This window comes from Neovison vison, chromosome 4 (genome assembly GCF_020171115.1).
Source record: "Neovison vison isolate M4711 chromosome 4, ASM_NN_V1, whole genome shotgun sequence".
Lineage (NCBI taxonomy): Eukaryota > Metazoa > Chordata > Mammalia > Carnivora > Mustelidae > Neogale > Neogale vison.
This window is the reverse complement of record NC_058094.1, coordinates 68,598,124-68,619,392: the sequence shown is the minus strand read 5'-3', so window position 1 is coordinate 68,619,392 and position 21,269 is coordinate 68,598,124. Positions and strand designations below refer to the sequence as shown.

The 21,269-nt window shown below is 35.4% G+C and overlaps 1 protein-coding gene across 1 annotated transcript in view; it reads left to right on the top strand.

Annotated features, from left to right (window-relative positions):
- The first annotated feature begins 3,324 nt into the window (after window positions 1–3,324).
- The window catches only part of MCMDC2 (minichromosome maintenance domain containing 2), a 30,898-nt gene continuing 12,953 nt past the window's right edge, over window positions 3,325–21,269 (top strand). The window contains exons 1-11 of the mRNA XM_044244473.1: window positions 3,325–3,418; window positions 3,513–3,643; window positions 3,712–3,771; window positions 5,559–5,754; window positions 6,810–6,932; window positions 7,048–7,152; window positions 10,110–10,235; window positions 12,123–12,360; window positions 16,283–16,488; window positions 18,732–18,898; window positions 19,598–19,777. Of these exons, the coding sequence (XP_044100408.1) occupies window positions 3,325–3,418; window positions 3,513–3,643; window positions 3,712–3,771; window positions 5,559–5,754; window positions 6,810–6,932; window positions 7,048–7,152; window positions 10,110–10,235; window positions 12,123–12,360; window positions 16,283–16,488; window positions 18,732–18,898; window positions 19,598–19,777 (1,626 nt within the window). The remainder of the gene's footprint in view (window positions 3,419–3,512; window positions 3,644–3,711; window positions 3,772–5,558; window positions 5,755–6,809; window positions 6,933–7,047; window positions 7,153–10,109; window positions 10,236–12,122; window positions 12,361–16,282; window positions 16,489–18,731; window positions 18,899–19,597; window positions 19,778–21,269) is intronic.

Here is a 21,269-nt window from a genome sequence, read left to right as displayed (position 1 = left end):
GCCTCCCGTGGAAGTTGTACTTGATATTATTACCAGTTTTCATCCGAATCCACTGGGGAATGGGACGATTCTGCTTTTGTTTCTTGGCCAGGAATCGCCTCATTCTGAAAGTCTTGTGAGAAAACACGGCCAGACACTGCCAGACCAATTTGAACATATGTTTTAAATCCCTTCATTATATATGTATAATAGATAATGTGTGGCATGGACTTGCTGGATCATAAAGTAACTCCACCTTTGAAGTAGTCCAAAATGTTTTCCAGCTTGATTACACCATTTTGCCTTCCCAACAGGAGAGTTTTCAAATAAAATAAAAACAAAAACCAAGGAGACACTTTGCCTGCGAAAACAACAAAAAACAGATTTGTTTCTATTCTTGTCCCTCTTCTTTGCCTTACAGTGAAGGTGCAACGTTGATTTAATTAAAGAGGGAGGAGGAAGGGTCTGGGTACCCACCCTGATGAGGGGTGGGGCAGGGTCCCGGCAGCCAGCGCGCCACCAACGGTTGCAAGGTGTGCGCATGCGTGCGAATTCGCCTGGGGTGTTGCTTTGAGGGGAACGCTCGCTTGGCACCCTTCGGTGGGTCGGGGTTCCTGGTCGCAGAGGCTGTGGTTGGCTCGGTGGAAGAGGTTCTAGATCCCAGGGTGTGAGGTCAGATTCGCTTTTATCCACTTTGTTTGTGAGGTGTTTTTCTGCGACAGGGTGAGAAGACGCGACTCGCGCCTGTTCCAAGTGAACCAACACACTTGAATTCTTTAGAGTATGGGAACACTTGTAGAATTTTATCCCTGTTCTCTTATTTAATGCCTTTCCACAGGCTTCCATGTCGTGTCTCCCCTTTCCCTTTCTCAAAAGTGAATATACTCCCAAGACCTGTTTTACACATGTACTCTGGAGCTTTATCTCTCGCCGCCTTGCCTTTCCTTTTCTTTCTCTCCCTCCCTTCTTTCTTTCTTTCTTCCTTCCTTCCTTCCTTCCTTTCTTTCTTTCTTTCTTTCCTTTTCTTTCTCTCTCTCTCTTTCTTTCTTCCTTTCTTTTTCTCTCTCTTTCTTTCTCTCTCTCTCTCTCTCTCTCTCTCTCTGCTGGACTACAAGAGTCCATCGGGGTTACGGTCTCACAAGTGAACTTTACATGATTTTCCTACGCTTCTCCGGAGTTCCATACTTCCATTAGAGCGCATTATCCACATAACCCCATCCTAACACTTTTACAGTCTGGTCACCATGTCCAGCATGAAAACATTGAAAATCTAGAATCCATCGGCTCTCCTTCATTTCATTCCAGCTGTGCAGGGACCTGACATGGGGCTGGATTCCAGAATGCTGGGATCATGATGTGAGCCCAACCAAGGCAGACATTTAACCGACTGAGCCACCCAGGTGTCCCCCTTGTTAAAACCTCTGATGGCTTTTCTTTGCTTATCTATATAATCATCATGGACTTCAAATAATCTGATTGAGACTCACCCATTTAATTACCAATAGCCTCCCTTCATTCAGCCCCAGAAAACTTATATTCAAATGAAGCACAGATGTCCTGAACACAAAATACGCTTTAAGATCATTGTACTATGACCACTGAGAAACTCTGAAATTTCCCTCCTGTGTAATAGCAAAAAGAACAGTGTCAGTTAACTTTTATTTGGAAAGTAGCCTGAATACGAAGTAGTAAGCACATGGATTCAATAGTGTAGGTCTGAAAATTGGGGTAACAAGGGGTTACCCTATCTTTGGAAAAATCCTCCTGTCTTTTCATCTCTTCCAGTTAGTGAAGTCTTTATCAAATACCACCTTTAAAGTAGAATTTATTGCTTTTTCTCTTGACCCATTGTATTAAGTCAGAATATCCTAAAACAATAGAAAATATTATGACCCAACACAAGGATGATGTCATTTTGTGAACTATTTAATATATCCTGTTCCTTTTGTGCACCTTAGTACATTAATATTTTTGAAGATTTTATTTATTTTTTTGACAGAGAGAGAGGTCACAAATAGTCAGAGAGGCAGGCAGAGAGAGAGGCAAGAAGCAGGCTCCCTGCTGAGAAGAGAGCCTGATATGGGGCTCAATCCCAGGACCCTGAGATCATGACCTGAGCTGAATGCAGAGGCTTTAACCCACAGAGCCACCCAGGCACCCCAGTACACTAATATTTTTATAGCAAGTAAATTGTAATTTTTTTACGTATTTCTCATCCCTCACTGTACTCTTTGTGAACAATAGAAATCATATTTTATTTATCTTTGTATCCCCATTGTCTAGGAGTCTGATATCCAAGGAATAGTAAATGTCCAATGAATATTTGATAATGAATAAATGTGATGGTTATCATTTCTGAGTTCTCTAAATTGGCAGATCCTTGAAGGCAAGATCCGATTTTAATCATTTCATCCTTAACACCTAATACAATTATTGATATATATTGTTTCCAATTACTGTTGGCTGTCTTTAAATGAAGAATTTTTTATAAAAGATTTTATGTATTTATTTGTCAGGGGGCAGGGGGCACAAGTAGGCAGAGCAGTAGACAGACGGAGAGGGAGAAGCAGGTTCCCCGCTGAATAGGGAGCCTGATGTGGCACTCAGTCTCAGGATTCTTAGATCATGACTCGAGCTGAAGGCAGATGCTTAACTGACTGAGCCACCCAGACGTCCCTTTAAATGACTTTTGCATATTCTGTTCTCATTACCAGGGTTTAATGTTTTATGCTGGTCACTAATAAAAGATTTACATCCAGAAGAGGCCTTATCATCTAATACAACCCCTTTGTTTTCTACAGATGAAGATAACTGAGCCAAGAGAGGTCAGGTGATTCCCCCACAGCAACTAGGAAAAGCTGTATCTAAAACTAAGTTTTCAGATTTTTTAGGTCAACTACATTTTACTTTGAATTTTTGAAACAACTTTTACCACTTTAATTTTTTAAGCAACCCTGCAAGGGGACCTCATGATGTAATATTATTTCAATAAGCATTTTTTGGAAACACCTACTCTGTAAAGAGAAAGTTGAGGCTCCTCTTCTTAGATATGCAATCTTGTGGAGAATTTGCTGACCTCCTATTGATAAAAAATGTTATTTGGAAAAAAAAAAGGTTGTTTCCTTTTGGGTAGGAATTTAAGTTGGAAATTTTACTTCATTTCATTTCACTCTCAATTTTAAGTTGAGCAGTTTGTAAAGTTTTATTAGAGATTGTGAAGTATAAATTCTAATTTATTTTATTTCCAGGTATTCTCATCTTTTTTGTGTGTTTCATCATCTGTAGTCTTTACCAGCAACTGTGGTTTAACCAATGTAATAGAGAAGAATCATTAACTAGGAGAAAATGTCAAATCTGAAAATGAAGGAGGCAGCCCTTATCTACCTTGACAGAAGTGGAGGCCTCCAAAAGTTTATAGATGATTGCAAATACTACAATGGTATGTTCAGCAAAGGTGACTTTATATTTTAGAAACTTTAAAATAAATTCCTACATGTTACTGTTCTCATTTTTATATTTGTGTATTTTTACAGATTCAAAACAAAGTTATGCTGTCTATCGATTTAATATTTTAGTAAATCCCTCTGATATTGTTGAATTGGATGCTGAACTCGGAAATCATATTTTACACAAGCCTTTAAAAGCTGCTCAAGTTTTTCAATCAGTAAGTTAAAGAAAAATAATTTCATGCCACATGGAATTTTTGGTAACTTTGTTTGTTTGAAATCACAGGTCTGTTTTACTGCTGTTAAGACTCTGTCATTAATTGGACAATTACAGACTGAAACTCAAGTAAGTTTTACTTAAATTTAACAAGAAAACTAGGGTAAAAAGCTTTGAAGATTACTTGTAAATAAATATTTTTGTATTCATATTTTTATTTAAAAAGATACTACATTTTTCAGAGTTCAATAGAATATCTTAAATACACATCTTTACTTCCTGTATTATCATTTATAATGGTGAACATTATTATATTAAAACATTCTAAACATACCCCAAAATAAAGAGAATATGTATCATTCAGAACTAATAGTTTACAATATTTTGCCATTACCTGCATTTTTTACCAAAATATTTTAAGACAAATCCCAGACATCTTAATGTCACTACTACATCCTTTAGTAGCAACCTCTAAAAGTTGTGGACATTTTTCTTACACAATCACAATGCCATTATGACCCTTTACAAAATAACGATTTTTGGTGTCCTCTAATTTCCAATCCATATTTAAATGTATCTCTTTGGGTTCTCAAGAGTATTTCACAATTGATTTGTTCAAATCAGAATCAAAACAAGGTCTATATATTATAATTGGTTATTGTATCTCATTAAATCTCTTTTAATCTAGAGCAGTTTCCTCCCTCTTTCTTTTTATACCACTAAGTTTTTGAAGAAACTAGTTAATTGTCCTGTACAATGTTTGGATTTGTCTGATTGTGTTCTTATGGTATTTAACTTATTCTTCCATATGCCATATTTCTGGGAAATAGAATTGGCTCTAAAAACTTGCTTAAATTCAGATTCAACTCATTTTGACAAGAATACATCATACTTATTGTCATGTATTTCATACTGCACTGCCTTAGGAGAAGTAAACTGTTTTTCACTTTTAGTAACCGCACAATTGATCAGTGGGCTCTGGTAATGCCAGTCTGACCTCTTCAATATACACCCTCCCATCAACTTTCACCTAATAGTTTTTGCTGCCACTGATGACCATTATGTAGAATCCATTATTTCATTAGAAGTTGTAAAATTGTGATTTTTCTAATTTCAGCAACCTTTTGAACTTATTAGCTGAAATTGTTCTATAACAGGAGTTTTCTCTCATCAACTATTTTGTTACCCTAAAATACAGTTTGTATCTGAAGGGCAGAGTAAATGGTTGATTCTTTCCATTTATAAATTTTCATAGAATAATGAATTGAACTCTGAGAGCCTCCAGTGATGGCCAATACTTTTTTTGGTTTCATTTACCCTTTTTTTTTTTTTGAGGAGCTCATGAATTTAAAAATATATACAATATATTTCAATGAATCTTTGTCATTCTTTTTGATGTATGTTATTGTGCTTTTGGTCCATTGGGAGTCCCATAAGGTTTTTGTTTATGTCGTTTTGACACATCCCATGTTTTAGTTTTTTGTAGCTACCTTGATTTCTGGCACAAAGTGGTGCAACAGGTCTGTATTTTCCTTCCCAGACCTGTAGTCAGCCATTTCCCTTAAGCAGCCTTGATTCTTTTTGGTGAGAAATAATATTTAAGAAATCACAATCTGGGTACTGGAAGGGTTCATTGCTATTGGATCCTCATTGTTTTATAGGTCTTTTCAGTGGATATAGCTAGGAAATTGCGCTTTTAAGGAAAAATTCTTAGTTCATTATAATATTTGCAATTAAAATGTAAGATTTAGGGTTTGCATCTTTAATTTAAATCTTTTATCTTATGCTTAAATTTTTATTCTTGATAACACTAACAAATTATTTACCCGATTTACTCCACAAATATACTTACTATAGTGTAATGCAAATCCAAATGAATCTGTAATTTTTTAATACCATTTTTACATTTCTATTAGATTAATATAGTGCTGAAGTTAACACATTTACCTCCTCTGCGAAGTTATATTCTTGATCTTTGTGAGTTTCCACTTGATTATGCATCTCAAAGATTTTATATGATGCAAGGAATTGTGATTGCAATGACAACTGTAACCAAGTATACACAAGGTGCAAGATTTCTTTGTTCAGATGAAGCATGTCCTCTTTCAAAAGGTAGATATAAAACTGTAAAACAATTTATTGTTTAATCCTAAATCATGTTTACCATTAGTTTTATGAAACATGGAGTAGAAAGAATGGAATAAAACTTGATGCTTCATGTATACAAGTTTACTTTGCATAATCCTCAGGTGCATTCTTTTCTTTCCCTTCTCTCTCCCGCAATATAAGAGGTGCTCTTGGATTTTTGAAGTGCTTCTTCTCATACACTGTTCCATGACTGTTCGTGCTGTTTCCTCTCCCTGTAATGTCCTCTCTCAAACCTTTGGCTTATCTTCAGTTCAGTAATTCTCAGGACATCTTTCCATTCATCTCCACTTCTCATTGGGTTGGATGTCATGCCTCCTTTCTTTTCTCTGAACCCTCTAAATGAATACCATATATTGAAATTATCTGTTTCTTTTTTTTTTTTTTAAGATTTTATTTATTATTTATTTGACAGAGAGAGATCACAAGTAGTCAGAGAGGAAGGCAGAGAGAGAGAGGAGGAAGCAGGCTCCCTGCCGAGCAGAGAGCCTGATGCGGGACTCGATCTCAGGACCCTGAGATCATGACCTGAGCCGAAGGCAGCAGCTTAACCCACTGAGCCACCCAGGCGCCCCGAAATTATCTGTTTCTTATTGCTGCCTTTTGAAACTGTGTTTAAGGATCTATATCAAGAGTGCCTTGGGGCTCCTGGGTGGCTCAGTCATTAAGCGTCTACCTTCAACTCAGGTTATGATCCCAGGGTCCTAGGATCGAGAGCAGCACTACATCGGGCTCCCTGCTCAGTGGGGAGCATGCTTCTCCCTCCCCCACTCCCTCTACTTGTATTCCCTTTCTCGCTGTGTCTCTATCAAATAAATAAATAAAATATTAAAAAAAAATACAAAAAGAATGCCTTAGCATAGTGTCTCGCAAGAAATAGCCATGCAATAAATGTTAATTGACTGCTCTGAACCCACATGCAAAAGTGAATTAATTATACCTTGAATTAGAATAATTTTAAAGGATTGAAAATGGGTAGCTAAATCCAAAAGCAAATTTAGCTTACCTCTGTTTTCTTTTAGGATTTCAGTATATAAGAGTGCATGTGCCTGGTGCTACAGAATCTGCAACAGTAAGAAATGACTTTTTGTGTAATCTATGTTCATCTTCACTTCAAGAAGACAGAAAATTTAGAGTACTTGGTGGTAAAAATGCATTCATATTTTGTAATTACAAATTTTAAAATAGTATTTAATATCTTAATGTGGAAATTTGAATGTATATTCAAATAACTAATTGTTTTTTGCTATTTGCCTTAAGATAAACAGATAGTTGAAATAATCACAGCAAAGGCACTTCATGCTTTTCGAGGATATTCTAAGACCCAGCCATTTAGGTTTCAGTCTCTTACAATTTTTCTAAGAGGTAAGTAAGTTTTGTGTGAACTAAAAACAAATAGCTGTAAAATATATAAAATATGTAATTGACTTGTTTATAGTTATATAGTATAAATGGTACTTCTATAGCTTAAGAATCATAGGTCTTATTTTGAGTGTCTTAAAGAGTCATATTTAGCTAATGTATCAGTTATTCATTGAGTCATACATCATTCACTTAAAAAAAATATTAGTGCCTGCTATGTCCCAAGCACTGTGCTAAATTTCAGGGACAAAATTATTTATGGCAATGTTCTCCCATCATTTTATGTTGTGTCTTATGTAAACATTGGAGTTATTTTATTTATTTTTTAAAGATTTATTTATTTATTGAAAGAGAGAGAGAGTTTGTGAGCAGGGGGAGGGGCAGAGGGGAAGCAGACTCCCCACTGAGCGAGGAGATTGATACGGAGCTCAGTGTCCCCCACAGGGAGATCAGGACCTGAGCAGAAACCAAGAGTTTCGACCACTTAACTGATTGAGCCACTCAGGCACCTATGGGATTATTTTATAATGCAAACTTCATGAAGATAAGGACTTAGTGTTTTTACTGCACATAGTAAAACCTCAATAAATATTTGCTTAAAATATGAATGAGCTGTGACATATGATTAACTGTTGAGAACTGCATGAGTAAAGACCTGTGAGCAGGCAGAGTCTGCCATGGAGGAAATCATTATCGGTATTAATTACCCAGGGAAGGGTGAGTCTTCATGGAAAAGCCAGAACTGTAAAATGAGGGTGGGGCTCAGGCTCTTTTCTTGGGCTGAAATTGGAGGAATTAAATTGTTCAGAAGGAGGGAACTTGGATGTCAACCATGTATAGGAAACTCAAGATTTAGGGAAACAGAAATTCAAACAAGAACTCTTTCCACTGTGGCCTGACAAGGATGAAGCAGGCATGTAAGCAGAGATGATAATAGGTCATTTTTTTAAAAGATTTTATTTATTTATTTGACAGAGATCACAAGTAGGCACAGAGGCAGGCAGAGAGAGAGAGAGGTGGAAGCAGGCTCCCCACTGAGCAGAGAGCCCGATGCAGGGCTGAATCCCAGGACCCTGAGATCATGAACTGAGGCGCAGGCAGAGGCTCAAGCCACTGAGCCACCCAGGTGCCCTGATAATAGGTCATTTTTATATAGCAGTTACTGTGTGCCAGTCACTTTTACATATATTAACTCATTTAGGCGCAACTGCGTCAAGTAAGTTCTACTGTTATCTCAGTTTTACAGTTTGGAAACTGAGGCACAGAGAGTAATTTGTCCAAAGTCACATAGCTAGTATGTAGCACAGCCATCATTCAAATTCAGGCATTCCAGCCTCAAAGTCTATGTTTTTAATTACTTAATTCTATTATATACTACATACAAACCCAATAATATAGAAAGATAAGTGGCTATCCAACTTTTATTTTGGTAGAAAACCCTTTCTTCAAATAAACTCATATAGAACCTAAATGAATTTTAAAGATTAAATTAATTTAAAAAACAGGCCTTTTGGGATTGACATTAGAAGAAATAACCAGACTTCCCAGCCTCCTTACCTTTTTCTTCACCTTTCCTTGACCTTGAGATACATTTGCCAAACTCTGTAATTCAAGGAACAGTTGAAAAACAATTTGCTTTTATTTTTTCCTCACAATTCATTCTGTATCCTTCAGTTAATTGTTTTTGTTAGTTTGTTTGATCAGCTGACTGGTTTGTAGTTTTTATTTTCTCAATTCTTGTGCCTGATTCTTCCCTTCCAGTCTACAGGGTATACCAATAAGCTCTGTGGAGCCAAAAAAAAAAAAAAAAAAAGGAGGGGCGCCTGGGACTCAGTCAGTTAAGTGTCTGCCATCAACTTAGGTCATGATCCCAGGGTCTGGGATGGAGTTCTGCATCAAGCTCCTTGCTCAGTGGGGACCTTGCTTCTTCCTCTGGCTGCTGTTTCCCCTGCTTGTGCACACTCTCTCTCTCTGACAAATAAATGAAATCTTTAAAAAAAAAAAAAGCCAGAGAGAGAGAGAAGGAAAAAAATGATTAAGATCACCCTTTGATCTTCTTCATGAAGAATGCTAATCCTGTCCCTCCTTTTAAGCCTTTCTTTCATAGCTTTACAACCAACCAGCTTCTAACTGTGTAATGGAGGAGCAAGATTTTTAGTGTATGTTTGTAAAATAAATTTTGGGGGGGTGCCTGGGTGGATTAGTTGATTAAGCATCCAACTCTTGATTTTAGCTCAGGTCTTAATCTTGGAGTTGTGAATCTCAAGCCCCTCATTGGGCTCCATGCTGGGCATGGAGACCACTGAAAACAATCAATCAATGAACCAACCAATTTTGAATTTGTGCAAAAGCATTGCCTAGTCTGTAGATGTGAGAAGGGAAACCTAGCGTACTGCAAGAAGGTAGATTTTGGAGATTGCCAGATCTAGATGTGAATTTCAGTTCTGCTATGTACTGTTTAGCCTTGTACAATTTGCTTAACTTCTCAGTTTCTTCATATACAAAGCAGGAATAGCAATATCTAACAGTTTTCAATTAGATAATAAGTGTAAAAAGACCTGCCTATATTATAGGTATTGACAATACCTTTTAAAATTATTTTCTTCTCAAATTATTATTTATAGGTCATTTTTTATTAATGTTTTTTATCATTTAATGCAAAGACATTTCATTTTAAATAGGTTGATCCTTGTTTTTCCTTTAATTGTCTTAGAGGAGACTGTCTTGTTGCTTCTTAAAATTAATTCATCATCACCTATAAATATCAAAATTTACCAGCAATGAAATTGCCTTACTTTACATTATCAGTGTTACTCTATATAGAGATTACACACAAAAATAAATGCTTTACAACTAACTTAAGTACTAAATTCTTACTACCTTTAGGTATTTGAACCATACAAACATGTACAAGTTTCATTTAGTGAATACATATTTTCTTTTGTGTTTAATCATCTTAGATGAATCAGTGAGTAAAATGAATATAGGAAATGAGTATAAAATTATTGGAATTCCAACCTGTGTAAAAACTTCACAAACTGCTGTTTGTATAGAGGCAAATAGTATCATTTCTTGCAATCCAAAAGGTAAGGAAATTGTTAGTATCATATATTAACAAATATTTAAATTTAAGTCCATGTGTTCAGGAAATAAGTATTTGCTCAGGAAATAAGTATTGCTGGGCACTCTTCTAAGAACTAGGTGTGTAGTTATAGTAAGGATAATCAAGGTTCCTACTCTTAAATCATATGGGAGACAGTCAGTAAACCTATAAACTAATCAACAAGACAATTTCAGATAATAAATGCTATGAAAGAAATAAAATGTGATAACGTAGAACCTTGCCCACAGGAAGGACTCCTTTTTTTGCGTAAACTTTATTTTGATTTTTTCATAATTAACAATGAGAAAATTGTGTCCAAATGCCAAGAGTTAGACATTCATGAAAAGATTTTTCTACCCAACCTTTTATTTTCTAACTAAAGCAATGTTAAGCAACTTGTGGTCTGAGAAAAAACCCAATACAATAGCATCCTTTTCCTCAACTGAGCTGAACCAATCAAGAATAAGATAATAGAGAAAGGCAGATGGGGGCCAAAATATACCCTTGTTACTGATAATTTCCTTTAACAACTCAAACATAAATAGGCTTGAAGTAAAAGTAGAGAGCAGACCTAGTCTTTTTTTTTTTTTTTTAAGATTTTATTTATTTATTTGACAGAGAGAGATCACAAGTAGGCAGAGAGGCAGGCAGAGAGAGAGAGGAGGAAGCAGGCTCCCCGCTGAGCAGAGAGCCCGATGTGGGGCTCGATCCCAGGACTCTGGGATCATGACCTGAGCCGAAGGCAGAGGCTTTAACCCACTGAGCCACCTAGGCGCCCCGAGAGCAGACCTAGTCTTAACTTGCCACACAAATAATTAAAGTACGAAAGATTAGTTAAATCTTGAATAAAGTTAGATTTTTTTTAATCACTAGATAACCATCTGCAATAATAGAAGACCAAGTTAAATTTAAATGCAAGTGGATTCTAGATACCTCTGCTTGTTTTGAAGAGAAAAGCTTCTTAAAAGAATAAAAGTATTGAAGAAAAGAAGCACAAATGGACAATAGATATTTTAATGATATTTGACATATTTTTTGCTGTGAAATGTTTCCTGACTTATTGATTTGGTAGCAGAACATGACTTATATGTAGGTGAAAAAGTGTGCTTTCTCATGCTGCTCTACAGAATTAGGCAGATTTAACCACCCAAATGTGGCAGGAGCTATACTAAAGTAGGTCTCCCTTGGTCCATGGGCTTGGATGAATAGAAAAAACCATTACTCTGTGATGGTAGCCCCCAAGAGGAAGGAGAAAAGGACTGAGTTATGCGTGCACAGCTATTCCTCCTAATGATAGGCTGCAATAAATTACTCTTTTTTTTTTTTTTTAGGAGCCAGATAGAGTAAGGAAATAAGGAAGATCTAGAATGTTACAGTATAGTACAGTACAGTGCTTTCTAAGTAGTAGAGAGTAAATCTTCCTTTTTAATAGCACCATTCAAATAATTCCCATTCTGCTGTTTAGCCCTCACTAAAGGTGGTTATTTTAAACATAGAAATATAGAAGCAAACACTGTAATACAGGAGCCCCCCGATCTGGCTTTGTTCATCTAGGTCTTAAAAGGAAAAGAATGAGGGATTTGCTTGCCCCCATCACAGCCAGTCTATGTGGACACATGGAGTAACTGCTTCCTTTTATTATATTCCCTGGAATAAAATTGAGAGACCAAAGTGACCTCTAATCATAGTTTAATATAATTTATATAATATATATAGATATATAATAATTTAACATCATAAGAATTTGAGTATGGTATTACTAGAAGAACTATAATTTGATAATATTTTTGATAAATGGAATTAGAGATCTATAATGTCATTTTCTTGTTTTAAAACCCTTTTTAATATATGTGTTATTATTTACTTCCAGTTCCCTCAGGAATTAGCGACAATTTCAGGTATCTTCTCTCTTTGACTTCCAGCTCATGCTGGAAGTTTACAGCAATACTTGCCAATATCTTTGCATCACAAATTGTTCCTCCTGGGACTTACAATTTACTCAAGCTCTGTTTGCTGATGAGTCTAGTACAGACAAGTGACCGTAACAAGGAACTGAAAGATTGCCTGGATATTTTAATTATAACAAGTGATACTCTACTTGTAGACAGGTAAAATATGTGATACGAATGTTTTCAAAGTATACATTGGTCACGGATTTGCATAAATCCTTTCCATGAGCACTATTACAAAACAAATATTTAGAATTCAACTGGGCACTATAAATATTTAAATAAACTTTTTTATGGGGGGTAAGGTTATGGACATTGGGGAGGGTATGTGCTTTTGGGTAAATTGGAAGGGGAGATGAACCATGAGAGACTATGGACTCTGAAAAACAATCTGAGGGGTTTGAAGTGGTGGGGAGGTGGGAGGTTGGGGTACCAGGTGGTGGGTATTATAGAGGGCACAACTTGCATGGAGCACTGGGTGTGGTGAAAAAATAATGAATACTGTTTTTCTGAAAATAAATAAATTGGAAAAAAAATAAAAATAAAAATATCCAAATAAATAAATAAATAAATAAACTTTTATTAATGAATTTCAAAACTTTAAAAACAGGAATTGATAAATTGGATATTTGCTTTCAGTATTTTGAGAATCTAACCATGCAGAATTTCACCAGTTTCCTCACTCAGACCTTTACAAATAAATGCATCCTTCACAGGCTTCCTTTTCCCTCATTCCCTATTTCAGTGTTCTACTTTTTTATTTGCTTTCATTTTAAAATAATCTTCCCCCCAAGAGCCAACAAGCCAATAGGCCATTGTCTTATTTTTCTCCAAGATTCCATTAAATAATACTGATGCACTGTATACAAATAAGTCTGTGAAAAGTGCCAAAATTATTGTTTTGGGACTATCACCCTAACTTTGAAATAAACTTCTATTCAGCATTTTGGGGTTCTCCACTAGGAAGTACCATTTTTAAAATCACTTAAATGTTCAAAAGCTAGGGATAAACTTCTTATATTAATACCTTGGATGCATTTGTAAAGCAAAAACAAATTCATAGAATGAATTTAAAATTTAAAAATGCAAATTTAGCTTAATTGGACAGATGATGTTTTGCTAAACTTAAATTAAAATTAAATTGCAATGTAAATGTGGTACTAACTGCTACAGATTGCACCAATTTAATCTTCCACTGATGAGCATGGGAGTATTTGTTTCCTCACAATCTCACCAACACTAGGTATTATCAAACTTTTAAACTTAGCCATCTGAATGGGTGGAAAATGGTATTTTATTTTAATTTGCACTTTTTTAATTGGAAGTAAGTTTTAGCATCAATCTAAACACTTCTATTATTTTTCTATGAACCTCTTTTGTCCTCTTTTCTATTAAGTTGTTTATTCCTAAATGGTTTGTGATATCTCTTGTAAATTAAGGCCTTTGTCTCTTTTCCTGTTTGTCATTAACCTCTAGCTTTTCCTGTGGTATTTGGGGTGGTATGAGAGATTTGGGAGGGTTGTTTCATTTTTTAGTTAAAATTTATATATAGTGAATTAATCAGATCTTAAGTATATACCGTAATAAGTTTTGACAAGTGCATACATTGTGATAGCTAGCACCAAAATAAGATACAGAACATTTCCATCACCTCAGAAAGTTCTTTCACTTAGTTCCTATTTCCACAGGTGATTTCTGTCACCGTAGGTTAATTTTCCTGTTCTCGAACTTCATAAAAATAGAATCATACAATGCATACAAAGCATATTCTTTTGGGCCTAGTCTCTTTTACTCTACACGCTTTTGAGATTGACCCAGTTGTGTTTGTTAGTAGTTCATTGTTTTTACTGATGGGTAGTATTCCATTATATGAATGTACCAAAATTTGTTTATCCATTCTCCTAGTGATGAACATTGATTGGGTTTTGCATGTTTTGACTGTTATAAATGAAGCCACTGTAAACATTCCTATACAGGTCTTTTTGTAGACATGTGTTTTCATTATCTTGAATAAATACCTAGGAGTAAAATTGCTATGTCATTAGGTAGATATATATTTAACTTTATAAGAAACTGTCAAACTGTTTTCCAAAGTGGTTATACCATTTTATATTCTTACTAACAATGTAAGATTCCAGTTGTTTCTGTCATCACCAACATCTGTTATTGTCAGTCTTTCTCAATTTAGCCATTCTGGTGCATGTGAAATGATATCACATTATGGTTGTAATTTGCATTTTCCTGATGACTGCTGATCTGAGCTCTTTTATATGTGTTTATTGGCTGCTCATATATCTTCTTTTATGAAGTGTCTATTCAAGTCCTTTACCCACTTTTAAGAGGGGTTGTTCTAGATATACGTCCTTTGTCACATATATGTAGCATGAAATTTTTCTTTCAGTCTAAAGCTAGTATTTTTTTTTATTAAAAATGTCTTTGATGAGCAGACTATTTTGTTTTGATGAAATTCAATTTATTGAGTTTATTTAAGTTTGGTGTTTTCTGGGTTCTGTTTAAGAAATCTTTACCTATGGGCACTTGGGTGGCTCAGTGGGTTAAGCCTTTGCCTTTGGCTCAGGTCATGATCTCAGGGTCCTGGGATCGAGCCCCACATTGGATTCTCTGCTCAGCATGGAGCCTGTTTTCCCTCTCTCTCTCTCTCTCTGCCTGCCTCTCTGCCTACTTGTGATCTCTGTCTGTCAAATAAATAAAATCTCTAAAAAAAAGAAAGAAATCTTTACCTACTCTAAGGTCATGGAGATGTTCTTTTATATTTTCTCTTAGAAGAATTACAGTTCTAGCTTTTACATTAGATCTGTTACCCATCATATGTTAATTTTTGTATATGTTGTGAAGTAGGCGTCAAAGTTAATGTTTTTTCCTATGCATTTATACAGTTTTTCCTTACCATTTGTTGAAAAGACTTTCCTTTCCTCATTGAATTGTTTTCACACCATTGTTGAGAATGAATTGAACTGGGTATAAACTAGATATAAAATTGATCTGAGCAGATATCTGTTTGGAGCCCATCACAGGGCTTGAGCCCGTGAACCTGAGATTAAGACCAGAGCCAAGATCAAGAGTCGGATGCTTAACCAACTGACCCACCCAAGCGCCCCACTTGGGAGAATTTTAGAAGAAATATTTATGACTTTGGTTCACCCCTAGAATGGTTTGGGGTGGGGCTTGACATTGGAATTTTAAAAATATCCCCAGGTGATTTTAATGTGAGGTCAGTTTGAAAACCACTGCTTTGTAGGCTTGCATAAATCTCATTCCCCCATTTTATATATCTTCAAACTAACATCCAAATTCCTTAGAAGGCATATATACTAGAAATTATACAGCATCTACCTATCCTTATTTAAAGAATACTACTTCATCCTCTTTTGCACTGGATGTCTGTGTCAGCTCATCATAGTTGATTGCACCAGCAAGCTGTGATTTCTGTGGGAAGGTTTTGGAAGTTAAGATAATCATAATCTTTTCTTAGAATTTAAATTTAAGAAATGAAGAGGCTGAGGAAATTGGCAAAGAGGTTAGAAAACAGATGTATCAAGAGTTGCCACAATACATAGGCATCAGGGATAATCATTATGGGCTACTGTCAAGCCTAAATGTGAAAATTCTGAATAAACAAAAGAAAGCAATCCATAAGAGGAAGGCAAGTTCAAATGACATCTCTCTGTAGCTTTCTCTGACTGCCTTCTGGGAAGAAATAATAATCTTCTATGGATATTCTCATGAAAACATTGTGTTTTAGTTTTTAGTTTTTTGTTTATGTCTTTCTAGGCTGTGAACTTTCCAAGTTAAAGAGCATGTCTCATATATATTTTTATCCCTAGAAAAGGTGCTCATTAGGGGTACCTGCCTGGCTCAGTCAGTACAGCATGCAACTCTTGATCTTGGGGTTTTGAGTCTGAGCCCCATGTTTGGTGTAGAGATTCCTTAAAAATAAAATCTAAAAAAAATGTTCATAAAGCACTGACTCAAACTAAATTTAATTGCATAGCTTTTATACATTTTCACTTCTGAAAATAAAACCTTGAATAATAATAATGAGTAATTTCTTTTTTCCTAGGCTTTTGAATTTTAGTATAAACCTTGTGCCCCGTGGTATACGTCATCCGGTCTCTACTGAAATTTTTCCTACTCTATCCAGGAATAAGTATGGAACTGGAGCAGTTAGCATTCAGGCTGGCAGTGCTTTGCTAGCTAAAGGTGGTATCTGTTTTATAGGAGACTTGGCTTCACACAAAAAGGATAAACTAGAACAGCTTCAATCAGGTAAATAATATTTTTTTCTAATTAATTTTTACCTGTTTAACTTAAAGTCTCACCAGTGTCAAGGAGATACTTAACTGTTAAGATTATATTGTACACATTTTAGGAATTGAGAAATTATATTAAATGACATTTCTCATTTTACCTTTATAAATAAAAAGAGAGGAATTTAATATGCAAATATACTGTTTTAGCTTTTGCTCTCAGTTATGCTAATATGTGAGTTTGTATTGGCCCAGATTTCTTTTCTTGTATTATTGTTTTAGCTAGGACTTCTACTCCGATGCCGAAAAACAGTGGTGAAAAGAGACCTCCTTGTCTTGTTCCTCATCTTAGTAGGAGAGTTTTGAGTTTGTCACCATTAAATATGATGTTAGCTGTAGGTTTTTTTGTAGATGTTCCTTTCCAAGTTGAAGGAGTTCCCCTTCCATAGTGAAGTATACATAACATAAAATTTATGATTTTAACCATTTTAAAATATACAATTCAGTGTCATTAAGCACATTCACAGTGTTATATGTAATCCTTACCAGTCTCCATTTCTAGAACTTTTCATAATTCCTAACAGAAATTCTGTATCCAGTGACATCTGGGTGACTCAAGTTGGTTAAGTGGCTGCCTTCAGCCAGGTCATGATCCCAGGGTCCTGGGATCAAGTCCTGCATCTGGCTCCTTGCTCAGCGGGAAGCCTGCTTCTTCCTCTTCCTGTTGCTCCCTCTGCTTGTGCTCTCTGCCTCTCAACCTCTCTCTGACAAATAAATAAAATCTTAAAAAAAAAAAAAGAAAGAAACTCTGTACGTTATACAATAACTCCCTGTTCTTCCCTACCTCCAGGCCCTGGTAGCCTCCATTATACTTTCTGTTTTCATGAATTTGTCTATTCGAGAATCTCTCTTCTTATTGTTGAATAAGATTCCATTTTATATGTATATATATATACCACTTTTAAAAAAAAATTCATTCGTTTGTTGAGGGACACTTAGGTTGTATCTGTCTTTCGGCTGTTGTGAATAATGTTGCTCTGAACATTGGAGTCCAGGTATCTGTTTGAGTCCCTACTTTCAACTCTTGGGTGTATACCTAGAGGTGGAATTGCTGGATCATAAGTTAATTCTATGTTTAACCTAATGAGGACCTACCAAACTGTTTTCCACAGTGGCTGTGCAACTTTACATTCCCACCAGTAAAGGATGAAGATTCTAATTTCTCCACATCAGTCCTGTTACATTTCATAACTAATAAAATATTTTTAAAGGAAAAAGCTTTATATATTATTATACTTAACAGCAGCTTTTCCCTTGTGTTTGATTAAGGAGCCTGGATTTTTAGACTACACTGGGCCTACATACTAAGTAGCTGGCCTTGGCTACTGGAATAGCAAAAATTAAAAAAATTAAAAAGATTGACAACAAATTCCAGAACAAGGATGTGGAAAAATGGGAATTCCTATATATTGTTGATGAGAATATAACATAGTACAACCATTTTGAAAACTGCTCTGGCATTTTCTGTAGAGTTAAAAATACTATTTACCTTATGACCCAAAAGAAAGATAAATTTAAACAGAAGACTCTGTTATCATGAATGAGGAGAAGATTAATTTGAGAACTGTTTGGAAGATAGAATCCTAGGAATTGGATTGAATCCATAGATTGAATGATTACAAGGGGTGAAAGAAGGATAGAAAGGATTTTTAATTTGGGTTTTAAGTAGTTGGATGTTGATATCTCTAATTGTGAGTAATCCACACAAAGTCATTTGAGGAAGAGAATGATGAATTTGGTTTTCAACATGCTGGATTTGAGATGTGTTTTCCCCAAGTCATTGTAGTTTATATTTTCTCTCTTATGCTCTTTCACTCTTACATACAAGTCCTGCTTTATTTTTTTCCACATGAAAGAACATTGCTTAATTTCAGAACCCCCTTGTAAGCATGACCTATATGACCAGTCTCTCAACGCTCTACCTATTTCACCCAGATACTGACCATAATTACAGCTACATGGCTTACACTGTTGTTCTCATCAAGTCATGGCACACATAAACATACAAATTTTTTTTTGTCTTATTCTTTCTATGGCAGATCCTCTAATTTAACTATATCTTGCAAAACAACCGGATTTACTTGTGTCTTTACTGTCCAACATTTAGTGTTTAAAATTCTATATAATAATATTTGTTATTAATTTGTAGATATATAGGCCTAAATGAACTAAATAATAAATGGGTAATGTCTTTTGACTTAGTTGTGGAAAGCAGAAACATCACAGTATATATCCCAGGAAAGAAGTTTGGGGATGGTGTTAATCAACAAATGACTTTTCCAATTCAGTGCAGTTTTTGGTCTTTTGTTGATATGGATTCATCTTCAAGGAAAAATATGCAGAAAACAAACACTCTAATTGGTCAGATGGTAAGGTATATGTATATTTTATTTTTAGAATGTTCAGGGAATTTAACTAGATTTTAATCTCAATTTTTGGTTATTCTTAATGTTTTGTTATTTACCCATGTCTATCTTTAATCAGGTAGTAGAACTAAATAATGATATGATTGTTTGAAATTTTTCATTTTTTTAGTCATGCAAAGCAGGTGTCTGTTTACTAGAAATTATTATTTGAATAGGCAGTAGAGTAGGCTTTAATGAATCATGTGTAAGAAAATAATAAAGAGCATTCAAAAACTTGGTTATATTAAGGGTGCCTGAGTGGTTCAGTTGGTTAAGAGACTGCCTTTGGCTCAGGTCATGATCCCAAAGTCATAGGATGGAGTCCTGCATAGGGCTCCCAGCTCCACAGGGAGTCTGCTTCTCCCTCTGACCTTCTCCCCTCTCATGCTTTCTCTCACTCTCTCTCTCAAATAAGTAAATAAAATCTTTAAAAAAAAACTTGATCATATTAAGTTCCCATGCTACTCAGGAATCACTTTAAATAACAATAATAACAAATATTAAAATTAAAAAATAGCTACATAGTTAATATAATAAGATATAATATAAATATGTTAATAATTTAAATAATTATAAACAGTATTTAATTTATAATTATTTCTAAAGTGTTTGTGGAAATGCCCAGAGTTTAATGTTTGTCTTTTACATTTTCATTTGGTGTAGGATTGCAGTTTGATTCCAACTAATCTCCTAGAGGCATTTGGATTATTGATTAAGTGCAATGAATCATCTCCTTGCTCTCCACTTCTTTCTACTGTGCAACATACTCTAAAGAAAGCCATTGATCCTGAAGGGCAGCTTTATGTAGCTTCTAAGAAGTTCACAACTGAAGATTTTGAAAAGGTACAAGCAGAAGAAATGAGTACCAAGCATACTTGTTCTAATGCTTCTCAATTGAAATAGAACTCAAATGAGCAGTTTTCTTTATTTAGATTTCTTTTATTCCAAGTCCCTTTCAGCTTTTAAATACTTTAAGGCATTGTATAGAAAATATTTAGGAATATAATTAAATAAAAACTGTTTAAGGATAATAAATATTAAAATGTTCAGTTAAGGGGCGCCTGGGTGGCTCAGTGGGTTAAGCCGCTGCCTTCGGCCCAGGTCATGATCTCAGGGTCCTGAGATCGAGTCCCGCATCGGGCTCTCTGCTCAGCGGGGAGCCTGCTTCCCTCTCTCTCTCTCTCTCTCCGCCTGCCTCTCTGCCTACTTGTGATCTCTCTCTGTCAAATAAATAAAATCTTTAAAAAATAAAATAAAATAAAATAAAATGTTGAATTAATTGTACCACTGTCCAAATAGCTTTAAAAAATCTTAATTAAAAAAAATCTTAATAAAAAATCTTTCTATGGAAAATATGATGAGAGGCGGTATAGGTATATAGTTATTTTCATTTTACAGACTGTTCAAAGGAATTTACTTTATACAAATACCTTCAGAGTTCTGACTTTAGAGAATACCTGTCATAACTCACTAACCCATTTCATCCTGCCATGAAAACATGTGCAGCGTGTTCAGAGAACCTGAGAGTAGATGATGTAAGTTAGCAATGATTTTTATAGCTATTAAAGGAACACAAGTATTTACAAGTGATGCTCTTTTAATATTAACTATTCAGAATTCTAGTTACTGTAAAGTTAAAGTACCTGGATAGGATAGATAAAGGGCAGGGAATACTGGGAGTGGGAATCGATGAGTCATTAGAATTTTTTTTTCTTACCTGCCTTCCTTGTAGGCAGATTGCATGGGTAAAAGGAAAACTGAGGTGGTCTTAAAACTGAATTATGAGCATTGTTTATTCATATAGCTTAAAACAGAAAAACAATATTTATGATACATTAGGTATTTTTGTTTGTTTTATTTATTTACTTATATTTGGGAGAGGGGCAGAGGGAGAGAGAGAACCTTTTTTCTTTTTTAAGATTTTATTTATTTATTTGATAGAGAGAAAGAGAAAGCACAAGTAGGGGGAACAGCAGGCAGAAGTAGAGGGAGAAGCAGGGTCCCTACCAAGCAGAGCACCTGATGTGGGGCTTGATCCCAGGACCCTGAGATCAGGACCCTGAGCCAAAGGCAGATACTTAACTGACTGCACCACCAAGGTGGCCCAAGACAGAATCCTAAACAGACTCCATGACCAACACAGAGTCCAACAAGGGATGGGGCTCCATCTGACAGCCCTGAGGTCATGACCTGAACCAAAACCAAGTCAACAGACTGAGCCACCCAGGTACCCCTGTTTGTTTTAATATATAAGAAAAAGGTAGTTAGTCTCTAGGAATTTGTGTGCTAAATATATAGACATACTAATGACCAGAGAAATTGGTTTGCCCAGTTT